This window comes from Oryctolagus cuniculus, chromosome 9 (genome assembly GCF_964237555.1).
Source record: "Oryctolagus cuniculus chromosome 9, mOryCun1.1, whole genome shotgun sequence".
NCBI classification, from domain to species: Eukaryota; Metazoa; Chordata; class Mammalia; order Lagomorpha; family Leporidae; genus Oryctolagus; species Oryctolagus cuniculus.
The window spans coordinates 99,757,251-99,776,952 of record NC_091440.1 but is presented as its reverse complement, the minus strand read 5'-3'; the positions used below and the strand labels follow the sequence as shown (position 1 = coordinate 99,776,952).

The window sequence follows — 19,702 nt, the reverse complement described above, 5'->3', positions numbered from 1 at the left end:
GTATATTGCCTGTCTGTATTGACATCATTTGTAAAACTAGGAGTTACTATAAGGTGTTTTTGTTTATGTTTTTTTTTTTTTGTTTTTTGTTTGTTTGTTTTTTTGACAGGCAGAGTGGACAGTGAGAGAGAGAGGCAGAGAGAAAGGTCTTCCTTTGCCGTTGGTTCACCCTCCAATGGCTGCCGCGGCCGGCGCACTGTGGCCGGCGCACCGCGCTGATCCGATGGCAGGAACCAGGTGCTTCTCCTGGTCTCCCATGGGGTGCATTGCCCAAGTACTTGGACCATCCTCCATTGCACTTCCCTGGCTACAGCAGAGAGCTGGCCTGGAAGAGGGCAACCGGGACAGAATCCGGCGCCCCGACCGGGACTAGTACCCGGTGTGTCGGCGCCGCACGGCGGAGGATTAGCCTAGTGAGCCATGGCGTCGGCCTTGTTTATGTTTTGATGTATATAGTAGTAGTAAACAATCTTCAAAGCCAATTGCTAAGCCTCAATTCTGGAATGATTCTGCAACTCTCTCCTTTCCATTCACACTTGATTCCACTTCAGGCTTTTATTACCTATTTCTTGGTGTATTTCATAACTCCTCAAAACAAAGAGTTTGAACTTCTAGCACCAGCCAAAATAGAGTAAGTTCACCACAGCATATCTCTCCTGCTTGTTACAATTAAAAGTTCTAGGGGCCCACTATTATGGAGCAGTGGGCCCCTGAATAAGCCACTGATTGTGACACTGGTATCCTCCTCCCATATGAATGCTGGTTCGAGTCCCAGATACTCTGCTTCCGATATGACTCCCTGCCAATGAGCCCAGGAAAGCAGGAGAAGATGGTCCAGGTGTTTGGGCCTGTGTCACTCGTATGGGAGACTCAGATGGAGTTCTGGGCTCTTGGCTTCAGCCTGGCCCTTTGCTGTCATTTGGGGAGTAAACCAGTGGGTGGAAGAGTGTGTGTGTGTGTGTGTGTGTGTGTGTGTCACTCTGCCTTTCAGATAAGTAAATCTTTAAAAAAATTTTTTTTAAGTTCTAGACAGAATGCAAAACAACTTAGGAGGGCTTTGAAAATAACAAGCATATAACAAAGGGCAGTCAGAACTTGAAAAACTTATGTGGTTGTGAGTTTTCCTGGTTTTATTTTTTTCTTCCTTTATCTACTTGCTTTGAATCAAGAGTTGGCTGAGTCACAGAACTGGAGTCAAAACCAATAAAACCTGGGAGAAAGCCAACTTTTGAAACTGTAAGCCCCAAAATGTGAGGACTTCCAAGTTATTGGATATAACAATAGTTTGTGGTAATCTGTTCTCCTGTGGATGGAAATTTGAGTTATGAAAGTTGAGTTATTTCCAGGTTTGAGCTATGCTGAATAAAGTTGCCATGAACATTGTGTCTTTTAAATGGATACATAGTAAGTCTTAAGTTTTTGCCTAGGTGTGGAACTGGTGGGGGTCATAGTCAGGAGTTTGTTTAGCTGGAATAGGTCGTGTGCTTGTTTATGAAAGTCAGGTGCTTATTTTTAATCTCTTCAACAGTGTCTAAGAGTTCCAGTGGCAACATATCTTTGTCAACACTTGGAACTATTGGCTGTTTTAATTTTAGCTATTATGGGAATTCCAAAGGGATAATTGACGATAGTTTTAGTTAGCATTTTGCCATAACTGATTGTATTGTGCAGTCCTTCATATATCCCTCATATGCTTATTGGACATTGGATGGATATGCAAATTAAAACCAGAATGAGAGTGTCATATACTCCCTAGAATGGCTAAATTTAAAAAGACTGATATTACCCACCGCAAATTAGGATATGGAGCAACTGAAACTCATGTATTACTGCTGGGTTAGTAATACAGTACAATGACTTTGGAGAACCATTTGACAGTTTCCATAAACTTAAACATATAATTATCATATGATCCAAGTTCCACTCACAGATATTTACTATGTCCACACAAATATTTTTACACAAATGTTCAGAGTTTTTTATAATAGCAGAAACAAACAAAAAACAGGGGATAATGTAAACACCCATCAGTTACATAAGTGATCAAATAGATGTTGGTCTCCAAATAATGGAATATTACTATGCAATAAAAATAAATGAACTACTAATATATTCATTAACATGCATGAATCTCAGAATCATGCTGAGAAAAAAAGCCATCCACAAGAGAATGTATACCATATGATCCCATATATATGACGTCTAAGAACAGGCGAAATTAGTGTTTGGTGACAGAAGTCAGAAGATGATTGTCTAAGATAGGTTTACTGTGGTTCTTGACTAGAAAGCAGAGAAAAATGATTTATACCTTGTTTTGAGTGGTAGATACACAAGAGTGTATTATTCTCAAAATTCACTGATGAGGGCAGGCATTGTGGTGGAGCGGGTTAAGCCATCACTTAGGACCCTTGCATCCTATATCAGGGTGCCTGGCTTGAGTCCCTGCTACTCCACTTCTGATCCAGCTTCCTGCTTATGCACCTAAGAGGGCAGCAGATGATGACTCAAGTACTTACATTTCTGCCACCCATGTGGGAGACCTGGATAGAGTTCTAGGCTCCTGGCATTGGCTTGGCTATTGCAGACATTTGGGGAGTGAGCCAGCAGATGGAAGATCTTTCTCTCTGTCACTCTGTCTTTCAAATAAATGTAACTTTTTAAAAATTCACTGAAAAGAACAATTTAGAATATGTGTACTTTATTATATAAATTATTTCTCAATTTAAAAAGAAGATTTTAAAGAAATGAATACCTAAGTATAATTTGTTACCTTTATTTCTTTAGGAGATTTATTTATTTGAAAGTCAGAGTTAACAGAGAGATGGAGAGACAGAGAGATCTTCATTTGCTGGTTCAATCCCCAAATGGCTGCAACATCTGGGGTTGTGCCAGGCTGAAGCCAAGAGCCTGGAACTCCTTTCGATTTTTCCATGTGTGTGTGGGGACCCAAAACCTTGATGCTTCTGCTGCTGCTTTCTCAGGTGCGTTCACAAGGAGCTAGATCGGAAGTGGAGCAGCCAGGTGACCCGAACCCACACCCATGTGGGATCCTGGAATCACAGGCTGCAACTTAACCTTCTGTGCCACAAAGCTGGCCCCTACCTTTCTTTTTTAAGAAAATATTTAAGAGGCAAAGTGACAGAGAAAGAGAAAGCTGGGAACTCAGTTCAGATCTCCCTTGTGAGTAACAGGGACCCAACCTCCCAAGACATCACCTGTTATCTCCTGGGGTACTCATCAGCAGGAAACTGGGATCTAGAGTGGAGCCAGGATGATAACCCAGCTACTCCCATACGGAATGCAAGCTTCCTGAGTTGTGTCTTAACTGACATGCCAAATGCCTGTACCCACATCTCCAGTATTTTAAATCAGCACGGTACCAAAACCTTTCATGTAGCTTGACCTCAACTGGAAGTCTTAAGTAATATAAGGTGATAGAAATAGTTCAGCTTGCGTTTCCAGTTTCCAGATCAGTTAGAGATCTATGCCCTCTTTGTCTTGCTTAGGACGTCTGCTCTGTCTACAATGTCAGAGAAAACTATTTCTGCTGAGAATATGAAAATCTTTGCTACTTCATCTTGTTTCTGAGTAGAAGGAATTAACTTTCCACTTCTCTCTTAAGACTCAGGTTTTTAAAAAGTCTATTTACTAGCAGAGAGAAGGCCTAGCCCCCATTGTGCAAATCCTTTGCATAGAACAAACTGTGTAGTAAACAGTTAAGCTAGTTTTTTAAAAAGTAGAATTGTAAATATTTTCTTGATGGATGTTATAGAAATATTTATGAAATACAAACTTTAATTTCTTCCAGAACTCCAACTAAAATGTACCTGTACATATCCGTAATACATAATAGCAGTAAGAAAGTCAAATTTGCCAACAACAGTGGGTCATAATTTGGAAGCAGCGTTGCTCACTAAGAATGCCCTTTGCTAAGCGTTTTCTCTGCCATGATCCAAGCATTCATTCATGGGCTGCTGAATCTGGGCTGCGGAGAAGGCAGCAGCGTGAGGCAGAGGCCAGGTCTGAGATTCCACTTGTGTCCTGTGGTACCACGTAAGCACAGAAAATAACCAGATCTGTATAAGAGACAGCCACGATGTTGGGTGTGTCATAGTCCTTGCGCAGCGTGAGATAGCATCAGCACGCTCCTGACAGTGCTGGGAAGACGCCCTGCCCAGGTGCCCAGCTTGCCACAACTCCTCGGGTGCCCACAACTCCTCGGGTTCCCACTTCACCTCCCAAGCACGTGCGAAGCCGAGCTGCGCAGTTCACCTTTCCATGACAGGACTCTGATAAATCCGCAGGCAGGAAACTCTAATTCCAATTCTAACACACTGAGAGTTGTCGCCTCTTTTCTTAACCTTGGATTCAGCCAAGGCAACAATTACAAAAGCTATTTGAAAGGTTAAAAGTGAACCTGTAGGAGTTTATTGCTAGGAAAATAAGTCACATTATCTGCCCACAGATAATTGAGTGCTTATTCTGCCATCCTAGGCTGGGATTTGTATTGATACTTATATTGAATATTTATATTGATAGCCTGGGATTGTAGCTCTTAATCTCTTTTGGTCACAAACACCTTGGAGAATCTGATGAATTTTCTCTTCATTTTTCCCTCCCTCCCATCCTCCCTACCTCCCTTCTTTCCTCTTTCCATCTTTCTTTCCTTTGCTCCCTTCCTGAAATATTTTTTGATTGCCTACTATGTGCCAGGCATTGTCCTATGCTTTGTACTTTTCTAGACCCCAAATGCCTTTTGCATAAATGCATGCTGTTTTGCATACAACTTTAGGGATTTTGTTGAACTCCCAAAGGCCTTTAGGGTTGAGAGACATCTTCAAAGTAATTAATTATACAGCTAAAATATTTTACATTCTTCCCAGGCAGAAACTTAGTATTTGCAGAAGTAACAATATAATACCTTTCTCTTCAGGATCTGCCCAACAATAGAAGATCCTCAAAATAAACTCATTCAAATCACAAGCAATGTGGAATGGGAGATAAGGACTTTGACATTTCATCTCTGTTCAGAATAGGCTCTTGTGCAGTATGTGGGAGGAGTGCTTGGTTGCACATGGGAACCTTCAAGAATTCTTTTTAAGCCTGTGCTTCCTAATGAGAAAGAAGGCCACAGGAATTTAAAAATTATAACGTGGTCACTGTATCTTACTTTGTGTCTATAAGCCTCCCTTGCCATTCTAACTGAAAAATTGATCTTTTTAGTACTCACATTGCTTAGAGAGCTAGTGTGTTCCAATATGTGATTAAGATTACACATCTACTATGACTTGAGTGATGCAACTTACTGCTCTGACCTTAAATCTAGAATTACTTTTTTGTTCTCTCTCTGTGGTACTCCACTCATGCTGAAAGGGAGGAGTCTAAACTCTTAAAAGCGATTGTTTATCAAAAGAACTGGCATCTTATCAGTTAGGGGAGGCTCCGGAAAACCTCAAGTAAAGCAGAATTGCACTTTTGAGCTTTGTGGTATCTCTGGATTCCAGAGTTTTGTTTTTCCTTGTGTTGAGTTGTGATACCTGATAGCTTAGTGAAATATACACCACATCAGCACATAGAAAATTTGGGTAAACAGTATTTCTCTTCTGACAACCTCATTTATACAACATCTGTACTTTCATCATAAATAATCAGGAAAATTATATGCAAGGAGTCTTCAGAGAGTTTATGGAAGATGCACATGATGAACAAATGATGCATAGATTTCGAATATTTTTAGCTCCAAAGTAAACCAATATTTTAATTCTGTTTTTCTATGAACTTTTTGAAGCCCTGTCATCTAGGACATTTACATGAATCTAGTGGGAAAATATATATACATCTTTAAACTTATTTAACCTCATACTCTGGATGCTTGGAAGAGGAAGAACTCACATGTGTAGTCTAGTCCTGTATGGTGATACACTGCTATTATGTAAGAGTACATTGGAAGTGAATCCACTTTTGTTTTACTCTGAACTGTAAAGCCTCTTAAGATTCTTGGTTTTACCAAGGAAACATCAATATATCCAAATGCTATTTTGATTCATATATGGCAGCTGTGGCTTGGAGATGCACTGTATTTTATATTTTAAATTTGAGGAAACCTAATTTGGCATAGTAGAAGTTTAAATCTTGGCATAGAAAAACTGCATTTCAGTTCATTTCCTTAACTGTTTAATGAATGACATTCCTTCGATCTCCCTACCCTAACATAGTACTTTGCATATAGTAGGTGGTTATAACGGCTATATTGAGTGGCATGTTTACTCTGTTTTTAATATTACTGATTTTTAATCCAAAAAAATCACAAGAAATTAGTTTCAGATAATCAAGTTCTGGAATCAGGGTTAATTTACTTCTTAACCTAGAGAAGGAAAAATTATGATTGTTCCATGTTCTTAGGAGTTTTAGAGAAAACAATTTTGGCCAAGAACTAGCATTAGAATTATCCTGTGTACAACCTTAGAGCTCTTGTTTCATAGTAGAACCAAAACATGATTTACCTGTTTACAACATGAAGGGCTTTTGGAAAAGTGATCTCCCATATCCATATTCACAGATTAAAGTCAAAATTTTTAAAGTACAGAAACTCTGACTCACTTGTCTTCGATCAGAAAGTAGCGACAGACTCATTGACTAGACCATTGCGCTGTAAAATCATGTGTTTTATAGTTAGGCTATTCTCAGCAAAGCTATTTTTGTCATTGTTAAACATTTGATTAAATCATCTGATTCAAATATGAGGGAGTCTGTTCTTTGTTGAAACAAATTTTTGACCTGAAGAAATACTATTTTATGTTTAGCTTAACTGTATCTTTCTCACTAACTGCAGTTATACATAATAGCAGTAAGAAAGTCAAGAACTGGACTTATTTCTCTTCACTGAGAATCACTTAATAAATTTTCAGTGTGTTGCTGAAGTTGACATTTTATATAAACTTTATTATTTTTAAGATAATGTACTACTTGTGCATGTAAATTTGAAATTATTATCAGACACAATAGATTATAAGATATCAGAATATGAATATCTTCATTTTTCTTGCTAAAGTACTGTTAGTTACACCCTGCCCTGTGCTTTTCCATAATGAAGAGAGATGCATGTGGTTTTGCAGGTTTTTGGCATTCTTTGAGCTCTTAGTTGTCAGGGCCTGACAAGTAGTCAATCATGGAGGATGGCATATGGTAAAATTATAATAATAAATGTACATAAATGAATATATATAAGTGCATACACAGTGTTGGATCAATAGAAAAATATAATCTCTGGGAGCTCATATCCAGATGACAGGATCCCATCAACATTACTTAATATCCAAGAATATAAATTGTTTGAAGCAAAATAAACTCTTAGTGAAGTTAGCAGGAGACTGCAAGGGGCAACGTGAGGAGAATAATCATGCTGTGATCTGCAGTAGAAAGTGTAAGCAATTGAGAGAAGATTCTAGCATATCTGGTCCACGATGTTTAATTAAATCAGAATATTGATAATTACTGCTACTAGCAATTACAAGGGTTATTGACTGCATAAGAGCTTAGCGTCTTAGATTTCAGTCCAACCCAGCAAATACTTGTTTTGTGTCTATGCAGGTTGTTATGCTGAATGCATTAGCTAAGTCCTTGGCTCCAAAAGCTTATAGTCTAATGGAGGGAGCAGATGTGTAAATACTTAATTATTACTTATTTTTAGTACAAAGATAAAGAAAAAAAACTGGGAGCAAAGAAAAAGTTGGGACTGGTTTGTCCCTGGAAAAGTGAAAAAGATTGGATCCTCAAGGATGAGCACGAAGTCAGAGGGGGACAATGTTGTAGAGAATCTTTCTTTGATACTCATGGCCTACGAGATCTTGAGCTTGATCTCCAAGATTATGACCAAAATGAAAGTATAAATTTCAATAGCAAAAAAAACCCAGAGTGTGTTGTTCTTATTTATATTTATTATTATCTATGGATTTTTATGCTTCCTAATTTTTTTTAAAGTTTATTTACTGTGTTCTATCTCCTTCTCTAGAACAAAGGTGCTTTTCTCTGAAACAAATAAAATCAGGAAGTTAGTGTACAATGAAGAAGATTCCACCTGACCTTTGGTGAAGTGGGGATTCCCAGTTGAAGAGGACAGTGGTTGCTGTGGGGATTAGGGAGGTCTGTTGACATAGCATGCATGTGTCATGAATGAGTACTTGCTAAAGTTTAAGTCCATCTTTTACTTTGAAGCTAATGAAGTCTCATTAACAGATGGACAGTATGTGTTAATTTAATACAAATTGGTATACTGCCATAGTTAAGAGGTTTCTCTTTGCGTTAACTTTTTAAGGATCAATTCTAGAAAAATTAGGGTAGTTTTTACTGTTTAGATTTTCTACTGTTTTCCCCCAAACGTTTGTAAGTGTTAGTCACCCATCAAATAGAAACTGCTCCTCATCTACTGAGAACCTTGCAGTGTTCCCAGACCATGGGATCACTGATTTGTGAGGTGCAGTAAAACTATGTCATATGAAAAGAACCAGACCAGGGGCCAAAGATAACACTGCTATGTAGACTCTGTGGCCAGTGGCGATTTCGTTTTACAAGACGTGTCCGTGTTTGGTCAGCAAAGCTAAGGCAGTGGATTGAATGAAAGAACATGACTTTAAAAGCATTGAGAAGCACGCCAAAGGCAAGCATTTTTCGTGCAAACATTCCAAATGGGGCAAAGCACACAGTCAGCGGAGAGCTGGCCAGAAGTTGCTGCTCCCCCATCTACGGGCGCCGCACAGTAGCTGCTCCAGCATGTGCGCTGCAGAGGACTGCCCGTGCTAGCCTTTGTCCCACCTCCTCGTCCTCTCTCTTGCTTCCATCCTTCCTGCTTTCTGAGCCCCCGTGTGAAAAAAAGACTAATTGCAATCTTTTTCAGCGTGTCTAGAAATCAGTCAAATCTGTAAAGTTTTTGAAAGCTTCATGGATTTCATTTGTAAGTCTGAGGGAGGGGTCTGTTTCAGAGAAGAGAGTGAACCAGCAGAAATGAGTTCCGCTCCCCAAGTCAGCCTTGTTGAGTAGACTCCTCATTGATCAAAGCTTACGAAGCTGTGCACTCATGGGCCCCTCTTTCTAATTTGCAGGTGTTAGGTAGTCTTTCTGAGTACAGTAGCTGTGTGTACATCAATGTGGTCACCATTCCAAAAGCCTGAACTAGACAAAAAGTACAGGAAATCAAATATTACTCCTGAGTTTGGCCCCCTTACAAGTATTCACGCTAAATGTATGACTAGTCGCTCCATCCTTACGTTGAGATCGTCACTCTACTGCTGTGAGATAAACATTAGGAAAGGAATTGGTAAAATTTGGATTATCCTGAAATGCCCAGAAGAGATGTGTGTAGTTTAACACTGCCATGTTTCCCGTGGTTTTCCTAGGAAAGAGAACTTATCCACTTTCCCTGATGGATGCTAAGAAAAACACATTTCTGCCCTGCTGAGGAATTAATTACATATTTTAAAAAATAGAGCATCACCAAATCAGATATCTGGCCCATTTAAATTTTACTCATATAATTATGATTTTGATACACTTATAAACTATGGATATATGCCATCTTTTCAAATTTGCATAAATATTAGCATAGACAGATGCTTGTTAAATGGCTACAAGCTATCATTCAAGAATTAGAGTTGAAAAGTAACTGGGATAAAATACAGAACAAATGATAAATGACTTGAACAAATTGAATAGATTTATTAGAAACATAAATAAAAAATAAATTTATTAGAAACATAAGACATGATTAATCCCCCCAAAACATCCAAACTTAATTAAAGTGCTATGCTAAGAAACAATTTCAAATCAAAATTTTAATGACACCTGATACTGTCTCTAATGACCCTTTACCCACCTCTTAAAATTGACCAGCTTTCTATTTTTTCCACTGAAGAACTTAAAAAATTAGAAAAGATCATTATCGAATATAATTATCTTGCTATCTTGTCTGTGTGTACCAACAAAATTCAGATACAAAATCTAATATAAAAATTTGGATTTCTTTCATCTTTCTCACAGAATGAGAAGGAAAGTAGAAGATTGGTGTTTTGCCATATAAAAGCCATATAATCCTTGCTTGTTGCTTCAAAAATGGTTTAAATGTTTTTAAATTTATTTTTTATTTGAGAGTTGTTTTTTTTTTTTTTTCGAGAATTTCCAAACAATGACATAAATGAGGACATTGGGCTTCTAGGCAAAACTTCACAAATGTGTTGCTGAAAGTCCTGCTTACGTACAAGGAGATGAGTCCTTGGAGTGGGGGAATCACCTTCTTGGTATTTCTAGAATACTTTGAGTAAATTTCACCCTCCTCTTCCCTGTTCCTTACTCCACGGTGGGGATCTTACCTCCAGGAGAGATGTAGAAATGGTTGAGTTGAGCTTCATGCACCACAGTACCTTTACATGTACTCTCCGTTTCAGCAGACAGGTGGCTAGGCAGCGGCTGGTATGCGGGCGTAGCTGGCTGAACAAGGGCTCGAAGCATTGTCAGTTTCCAGTTGTATACAAAACAGGGTGATTTTTAAAGCTAAACAAGTACCCTGCAGGTGATCTTTTCTCCTTGTAACTTTTTAAGACTAAGAAACTATTCCTGTAATGTCATTTCAGTGCCACAAAAGTTTACATGGCCATATGGCATTGCTGCAAATTGAGGTTTTAGTAATACTTTACGTTTTAGAATTCTAAAACCACACTTTCCTTATTGGCTCTTCTCTGCCTTGTCTTTCTCTTCCCTGCTAAGCCTGTGCAGGGATAGGCCTCTCCCCTGGTGACTCTACAGGAAAACTTGGATTGAAAGGAGAAGGTAGTGGTTCCTGTCAGCCTGTCAGCTCATCACCTCCCTACGGCATGCTGAGCTCTGGGTTTTATATATCACCACGAGCTGCTCTGATATGCCCTCTTGTGTGCAAGGGCGATAGGCTTGACCGGGGGCTGGTAGCCCCTGGGCCCAAGGGGCCGAAAACTGCAGCTGGAAGGTGCACTTTGATGGAATTCACTGCCCCTTTCCCAGCGGAATGCAGCTCAAGTTGCAAAACTATTTTAGGGAGGGAAAAAATGAGGCTCAGTTTTGCATTGTATCTTGTTGCCCCCTTTCAGGAGCCAGGACTGCTGGTAAATGTGCTTCATTCCTTGACAATTTAAACTTTTTCAAAGGGACCGTCAACTGGGATAAGAGCAGTTATTTCAAAATGGTCCCATTTTAATTCTAAAACCATGCTATCTGTGAGATAAATGGTTGGGTCCTAAAGCACTCTCCACAGTGTCTTAAATACTTGCTCAAATGCAGCCTCTCGGCCCTGCTTGGCCGTTCGAGGGCTGGAAATTGTGGGTGCTTCCTCCCTGACTGCCATGGAGTCACCTCACGGCAGCGACATGGAGAGACTGCTCTCCCATTTGTGCCAGCAATTTCCTTGTCATCCTCGCCTTAGGAGAACCTTAGGGTAAATGCCACAAATGTGTCACCTCAAAAAAATGCCACCCAAACTGTTTCTACTAACACACTCTGCTGATGAGACACCACTGGCTGGGCTCCTCCCTGCCTTGGGGCCTCCAGTTTCTTAGCTGTGCTGTGGGTTTTTTCCTCCTTGCTACCACCTTTCTCTTCTGATGCTTTTGGAAAACTCGGTCTCCAAGGAAGAAAGTTTGCACTGTAACCAAAAAAAATATTTCAAAAATAAAAAGACACCACACAAACACCGAAAAGCAGAGCAGGCTCCTGGTATTGTAGCTGAGGTTAAAGCCGCCAGCACACAGGTTCACACGGATGCAGAATTCTGAAGTGGTCCAATGTGCACGTCCTACAAGAGCATCCGTGTTAGCGTGTAGGACTCTGCTAGGGAATCGGAGCTGGAAGTGGTGGACAGCAAACAGCCTGGAATGTGAAGTCTCGAGAGACACATTTAATGGTCTTGAGATGAAAGGATTTTGTTTTGATGGAAAGGCTCTCATAGCACATCGGCTTCAGAACTCAGATGTTCCTGTTTTCTAGAAAAGCTTGTTTGTCTGCCAGGGAGGAGTGTGTGTATTTCTGTCAAAGAGCGTTGTGCGGTCCTGAGCAGGAGAAAGCTGGGGTCTGCTCTGCTGGCCCCGGTAGGTAAACGAGCTGCATGTCCCTGAGACACTGATCGTTACAGAAATAAGTTAGTGATTCAGCTTCCCAAGTTCCTCTTAAAGACCTCTGCTTAAAATAGCACTAAAGAGACATTTCTTAGACCTTTTGATATTTGAATCATTACTGACGAGAAGCAGAAATTTCAAGCCTACACATGGGTCAGGTAAGCAAGAGAAAAACGTGGTGCAGTTAGAACATTGTAGCTCTTTTCATGACAAAATAATATAACTGAATGTTTTGAAAGATTACATTTTAAAACTTTTCCATTTTAAAAGTATATTTGTTGTTTTTGTTTCCCTGTCATAATATTGCTACTACTTTCAATAAAGACTTAAAATATATGCAGGTAATGAGTTATTTACATGATTATTACCACCAGATTCTCAACTGGACAACTCCAAATATATTTTGGCACAATTTTAGCCTTTACTATAGGATGATATAGATAGACTCATACAAAGTTTACTGTCCACTTAGGTAAAGATCACTAAATCATCAATAGCAACTATGTGATACCATACTGTTTTTATCACTAAATGATTAAATCATAATTATCATATCTAATCTCTCAACAGTTGCAAATTTTCTGTTACAGACATTTTGAAGTCAGGGATTTATTATTCTATTTTTTCCTGCGCCCCATTCCAACTTATAGCTTACAAAGCCAATTTTTCAGTTAACATATTCCTGAGAAAAGAAGGGAGGGTGGTTTCTAGGCATAATTTGAGCATCAGATTTCTGAATATTTAAAAATAAAGATGGAATGTGTTCATGAAATGTGCAAATGGAGTACAGAAACAATGACGTCTTGAAGCCAGGAAGTTTAGAAATTCTGAGTTAATTTTCAATCTGTGTTCATTTGCTTGAGAGGCATTTATCAAATGCTTGTTGTGTTCAGGTGCTAAATTTTTAAGGAAAACACATTTTATTAGATGTATGCATATCTATGTGTATGTGTGTATGTGTGTATGTGTGTGTGTGCATGCACGTGTGCATGTAGATTTCTCTATGGGCTTAAAAAATTCCAATGCTTGATTTTTAAGCTTTAACTTCAATGATTGGTTTCATTTATTCAGTTTTATTGAATAAATTAATTCAATACAGAATTTATTATTTCTTTCCCCTATAGCTGGAAAAGGAGTTTTTTTTTCCATGTTGTAGTCTGGGAGATGCTCATAATTTATTGGATGTGTTTTTTGCAGTGTCCATTTATGGAATTTGGTTTTATGATAAGGAAGAATGCCAAAGAATTGCGGAGCTTATGAAGAAGTAAGTGCTGAAAGCTAAATATTTTTCAGGCCCTGGTGCTTTTGTTTGTATTCCTAAGTGTATGCAACTACACTGTAATCTTAACAGAATAGATCTCTTACAGCGGCCCTTTCACAGTGGGCAGGGAAATGTTTAACATTGCTTAAATGAAAAACTGACATTAGAAATGACTTGCTATATTTTCACTGCGTAAGATTTATCATCTCAAGTGACTCAACTCATTTTTCTCTGCCGGTGGGAAATATATACAAGTATAATATAAATTGTTCCAGATGGCAATTCTTCTTAATATTTTCCTCATTCGTAAATTAGCAGTTTTTGCTTTGAAAAGTTCTCAATATGTCAGAGCAGTCAAAAGAACATTCACAGGGGGCCAGTGCTGCGGTGCTGCGGTTAGGCTACCACTTGAAACTCCAGCATCCCATTATCTTAGCACCGGTTTGAGTCCTGGCTGCTCCGCTTCCGATCCAGCTCCCTGCTAATGCACCTGGGAAGGCAGCAGAGAATAGCCCAAGTGCTTGGGCCCCTGCCACCCACACGGGAGACCCAGTTGGAGTTCCTAGCTCCTGGCTTCAGTGAACCGTAGATGGAAGATCTCTGTGTTTGTTTCTTTCTCTCTCTCTCTCTCTCTCCCTGTTACTCTGCCTTTCAAATAGATAAACCTTTAAAAAAGAAGAACAGTTGGAGCCCTCCTAAAAGGTTACTCAGATTCTCTAAATCTTCTATTTCCTTTCTATCCTAAATGCTTTCCTTTAACTCTGCAGCCACGTGTATTGAAGCTCCAAATTGTCTCGCAGTCTCAAATACTGAGCACTTCGGATAGTCTTCATTTTCAGCCATTTTTTACATCTCCGGTGAATATCAATTTGCTCAGTAGACAGTCTCTTGCCACTCTTCTAACGTCATGTTACACCGTGATTTGTCCCATTCTGCATTTTGGGGAACTTTGAAATGAACTCTCTGGGTTTGCCACTCTTGGCTTCCCTGATTGCATTGAGAGGAGGGCCCAGGTAAGCTTGCTGTCTGCTCTGTGAGTGGCCGGTAGGCCCCAGGCCGCACACTGTGAGGCGGTGTTTCCATGCTATTTGTGGGGATGGATTAGAGCCTCAGAATGAAATGAGTTCCTGCACATGCGGTGCTCAGCCTGGGCGACACACAGGATGGCTGCTGCCTGCGTGGATGTGACCGTGCAGCTGTCTGCCTGAGAACCAATTTCCACTCTAAATCCTGGGGTGACAAAATGACTAACAAGTGACCCCAAGGAAATGAAAACTGAGCAACACCTTTTAATAAGTAAGGTTGATTCCTGAAAATGTAGCTTGTGAGAGCTAATTTTAGGTGAGTAGCTCAAGTTGCAGATGGTGATTGAGTGTATCCATGTTGGTGTTTACTATTGTAACAGCCAGTTCCTAGAACATGGGCATTATTGTAAACTGTGCAGTAGACAACAGCAGAATTTCATGTAGATTAAAAAGTACCCTGTAGCTCAGCCAAGAAGCTGTGCTAAAATGAGCTGTGTTCTGCAGCAAGTGCTTAACAGCTCCGGGCAGGAAATTGATTATTTACTAGCAATAAGCAGCTGATTTGTATGAACTCAAACCTCTTACCCAGTTAGAAGTGAATCGGTGGCCGGCGCCGCAGCTCACTAGGCTAATCCTCCGCCTTGCGGCGCCGACACACCAGGTTCTAGTCCCGGTTGGGGCGCCGGATTCTGTCCCGGTTGCCCCTCTTCCAGGCCAGCTCTCTGCTGTGGCCCAGGAGTGCAGTGGAGGATGGCCCAAGTACTTGGGCCCTGCACCCCATGGGAGACCAGGATAAGTACCTGGCTCCTGCCATCAGATCAGCGCGGTGTGCTGGCCACAGCGCACCGGCTGCGGTGGCCATTGGAGGGTGAACCAACAGCAAAGGAAGACCTTTCTCTCTGTCTCTCTCTCTCACTGTCCACTCTGCCTGTCAAAAAAAAAAAAAAAAAAAAGAGAAGTGAATGGGTAAGTTCTCAGACAATGCCCCCCCTCTGTATCTCTCTCTCCCCCCTCCCCCACCATAAACTTAAGGGCAATAATAAAAGAATCTGAGTTGAAAGTCAAAGCAACAACAGGAAAATCTATTTTCTCCACATCACTCTGCGGCACGTAAGCTTGGTCTCCCAAGAGTTCACAGAAATGTGTAGTGTGTAAAAGCTGTGCATACCTTTCAAAATTTTTTCACCAAAATGAACATCTTTGAATTCTGATTTCCACTAACTTCTTGAAGTCCCCTTAATGAGGCAGGCTAGCTTCTTATCAATCCTCCTTTCAGGGCAACCAAAGACACTCATTTTCTGAGCAGTTTTCTAAATGTCCCTCTTCTCATAATTGGAATGGAACCTTCACTGTGTTTTTAAACTACCAGAGAAGCCCAGGATCCCTGTTGCTGGAATCAACATTGCCTTGGCCCAAGGCACTCTGGAATGAGGGGAGGAGAGGCTGTGTTTGGCCCACAGTTCCCTCAGTGTTTGGGGACACCAGATCGGGTGGCCTCAATAATTAAGGATGGTGTCCTTTCAAGTGTTCTGAGAGTTGGCCAATTATCTTCATCAGAAGGTGGACCTTTGAGACTTTCAGGCCACAGTCCATCTCTTGCACACCTTACCTCTGCCTGTGCAGTGTGAAAACAGCCACAAGCAATCCGGAAACAAAGGAGCTTGGCAGCGTTAGCAGCATTCTTTGGGACACAGGCGATGAGCATGGGTGGTGGGCTCAGTGTGGCCCACAGGTAAGAGCTGCTGACCTACATGTTTCACCTATGCGATCGGTGAACCCAGGGCCCCAGCTCTCAGTTGCCTTTGAATTCTTGAGCAGCCTTATTTCTGATAGGGTTGTAACAGAATTAAAAACAATTGCAGGAGAATTGGGATGGTTTGAAAACCACTTGTGTTGAGTGGATCTTCCTTGTGTGGACTTTGCCCTCTGTTTTTCTAGCCTGACTCAGTATGAACAGTTGAAAGCCTGCCAGGGGACTGGAGCAGGAGCCTCCCCAGTTCTCCCCAGCTCAGGGGAGGGCAAGGAAGTGGATATCCTACGCATGCTCACCAAGGCCAAGGATGAGTACACGAAGGTGAGTGTTTGCCCTTCCTTGTCATCCACACTCAAATCCCAGTGAGAACACTGTCCTTCAGAAAGCCTGAGAGCTACTCACGTACAACTGTATGAGAAATAAAATGAAGACCACTTGCTTTCAAGCGATTCAAAGGGAGCCTAGGAAATCAATAGCCTTGTCATAGTGCACAGTATCCAGGACCTCAGCTCTTACTTGGCTTCTTTGAGTTCCTAACCAGTCTTACTTACACTGTGTAATTTAAAGACTGTATTTAAAATAGCAACAAAGGACTGTAGGAGCCTTTGTAATAAAACTCACAAAAAATGGGCAAAACTCATTTTTTGTATGAGGAAAACTTTTTTTTTTGAAGATTTATTTTTTATTTACCTGAAAGGCAGAGTTAGAGAGGGGGAGGGAGGGAGGGAGGGAGGGAGAGAGAGAGAGAAAGAGAGAGAGAAAGAGAGAAAGATCTTGAGAGATCTTCCATCTGCTGGTGCACTCCCCAAATGGCTGCAATGGCTGGGGCTGGGTCAGGCCAAAGCCAAGAGCCCAGAACAACTTCTGGGTCTCTTCCATGGGTACAGGGACCCAAGCACTTGGGTCATTTGCTGCTGCTTTCCCAGGCACACTAGCAGGGAGCTGGATTGGAAGTGGAGCAGCTGGGGCTTGAACTGACACCCATATAGGATGCTGTCCCCGGCAGAGGCTTAACCTTTAAATACTCATGAAAGGCATAAAAAATAGACTTGAACTATAGGAAATACATGCCCTGTTCTTGGATCAGAAGAGTCAACGTAAAGGTCCCAGTTCTCTGAAATCTGTAAGTTTAAGGTGATCCCCAAACAAATAGCACAGTCTGCTTTCTTTCTTCCCGGGGGCCAGACAAGTTGGTTCGTGCAGAGAAGGATATGAGGGAGAATAGCTGGGAAAACCCTGACAGAGAAGAGCCATACTCTGGCGGTAGAGGACGGACGGAGGTGAGGGATATGAGGGGAAGGTGAGGTAAGTGAGGGTGGGGCAGGGGAATAAGCCCCACCTGGTATTAAAAGATTGACATCTGCACAGTTAAAACAGTGTGAGACTAGCACTTGGCCTTAAGATTAAGCCGCCTTTTAGGACACCCCCATTCCACATGAGAGTCCCTGGCTTTCATTCCCAGCCCTGATTCCTGATTCCAGCTTCCTGTGCCTGGGAGGCAGACACCTGAATTGGCACCTGAATTGGTTCCTGGCTCCTGGCTTTGGCCTGGCCCAGCTCTGCTATTACAGGCACCTGGGGAGGACCCAGCAACTACAGGCTCTGTCTAGCACTTACATACACTGAGTCCCTGTCTCTCTGACTCTCAGATAAAAAATTAAAAAGAAGAAATTTTAAAAAAGAATAATCTCTTCTAAAACATAAACACACCAAATAGTATGGATTAACTGGTTGTATTGGTATTAAAAAAAAAAAAAACCTGATAGACTAGTGGGACAGATGAGCAAGTACAGAATTAGACTATACATACACACACACATATATATTTATTTTTTTGGCATTTACAATATGATAAATGTGGCAACCTCAAATCAGCTATTTGAATGGGTTTTAAATAAATGGGGCAACTGACAGCCATTTGGAAAAATACAGAATTGACTCTGTACTTCATCCTAAATACAAGATAAATTCCAAATGTGTTAGAACTTTAAATGTAAAAACAGAACCATTTAGTTACTAGAAAACTTACGTGGATTTCTTTGTAAACTAGGAGAAGGGAGATCTTTACCTATGCCTTAAAAACCCAAAAGTGACTAATTCAGCTACATAAAAATAAAAAAGTGATGATTTTGCAAGGTTTTAAAAACAAAAGTGGGCTGGCATAGTGGGTTAAGCTGCGGCGTGCAACGCCAGCATCCCATATGAGTTATGGTTTCGGTACCAGCTGCTCTGCTTCCAATCCAGCTCCCTGCTAATGTGTCTGGGAAAGCAGCAGAAGGTGACCTGAGCACGTGAGCCCTTGTTACCCACATGGGAGATCGAGATGGAGTGGCCATTTGGGGAATGAACCAGCAGATGGAAGCTCTCTTTTTCTGTCTTTCCCTCTCTCTAACTCTGCCTTTCAAATAAGTAAATACATCTTTTTGAAAGGCAGAGTTTCAGAGAGAGAGAGAAAAAAAGAGAGAAAGAGAGGTCTTCATCCACTGGTTCACTCCCCAAGTAGCTGCAACAGCTGGAACTGGGCCAATCCGAAGCCAGGAGCTTCTTCCAGATCTCCCATGCAGGTGCAGGGGCCCAAAGGCTTGGACCATCTTCTACTGCTTTCCAAGGCCATAGCAGAGAGCTGGATTGGAAATGGAGCAGCTGGGACTCAAACCAGCGCCTGTATGGAATGCTGGCATTGCAGGTGGTGACTTTACCCACTACACCACAACACCGGCCCTGTAAATACATCTTTTTTTTTTTTTTTAATTAATTTATTTATTTGAAAGTCAGAGTTACACAGAGAGAGGAGAGACTGAAAGAGGTCTTCCATCCACTGATTCACTCCCTAATTGACTGCAACAGTTAGAGCTGCCCTGATCTGAAGCTAGGTGCCAGGAACTTCTTCCGGGATTCCCACATGCATGCAGGGGCCCAAGGACTTGGGCCATCTTCTACTGCTTTCCCAGGCCATAGCAGAGAGCTGGATCAGAAGTGGAGCAGCTGGGACTAGAGCTGGCGCCCATATGGGATTGTGGCGCCCCAGGTGGCAGCTTTACCTGCTAGGCCACAGCGCCTGCCCCTGTAAATACATCTTAAAACACACACACACACACAAGCAAAGTGAAAAGATATTTAAAAAGCTGAAACATTTTATACCTGAATAACAGGAAGAATTAATTTCTCTATTTTATAAAGAGCTCCTAAAAGTTGAGAAGTGAAAGATTAACTCTCTAGAAAATTGGGTAAAAAATTCTAGAATTTGGAAACTGGCTAAAATAAATATATGTAACTGAATAAATATCATATTATGACATAATTACTTAGACTTCAAAACATATTTGAACTGAAAAATCATAGTGAAGTGTATTTTAAGAACACAAAACTACAAATTATAAATTTTATTGTTACATCATAATATTGGCATTAAAAATTTTCAGCTATCATAGATATAAATTATGTTGATGTAGTTGGAATAAAAACTTCAGTGTAAGATAAAAAATCAAATGAAAAATTAAAACTGTAGGGGCTAATGCTGTGGCATAATGGA

General features: G+C 40.9%; 2 protein-coding genes across 16 annotated transcripts in view; one reads left to right on the top strand and one right to left on the bottom strand.

The window, feature by feature from the left end:
• Window positions 1–10,691, bottom strand: part of CACNA1C (calcium voltage-gated channel subunit alpha1 C) — a 739,977-nt gene extending 729,286 nt beyond the window's left edge. For 9 of the 12 annotated variants that reach the window (XM_051849894.2, XM_051849901.2, XM_051849897.2 and 6 more), the window contains exon 1: window positions 10,362–10,592. In XM_051849894.2, coding sequence (XP_051705854.1) covers window positions 10,362–10,500 — 139 coding nt within the window. In that variant the 5' untranslated portion in view covers window positions 10,501–10,592. 12 annotated transcript variants of the gene reach the window in all.
• DCP1B (decapping mRNA 1B) overlaps window positions 1–19,702 on the top strand; it is a 55,762-nt gene that overhangs the window by 18,735 nt on the left and 17,325 nt on the right. For all 4 annotated transcript variants that reach the window (XM_008259808.4, XM_070049279.1, XM_051850763.2 and 1 more), the window contains 2 exons: window positions 13,329–13,395; window positions 16,356–16,491. In XM_008259808.4, coding sequence (XP_008258030.2) covers window positions 13,329–13,395; window positions 16,356–16,491 — 203 coding nt within the window. The remainder of the gene's footprint in view (window positions 1–13,328; window positions 13,396–16,355; window positions 16,492–19,702) is intronic.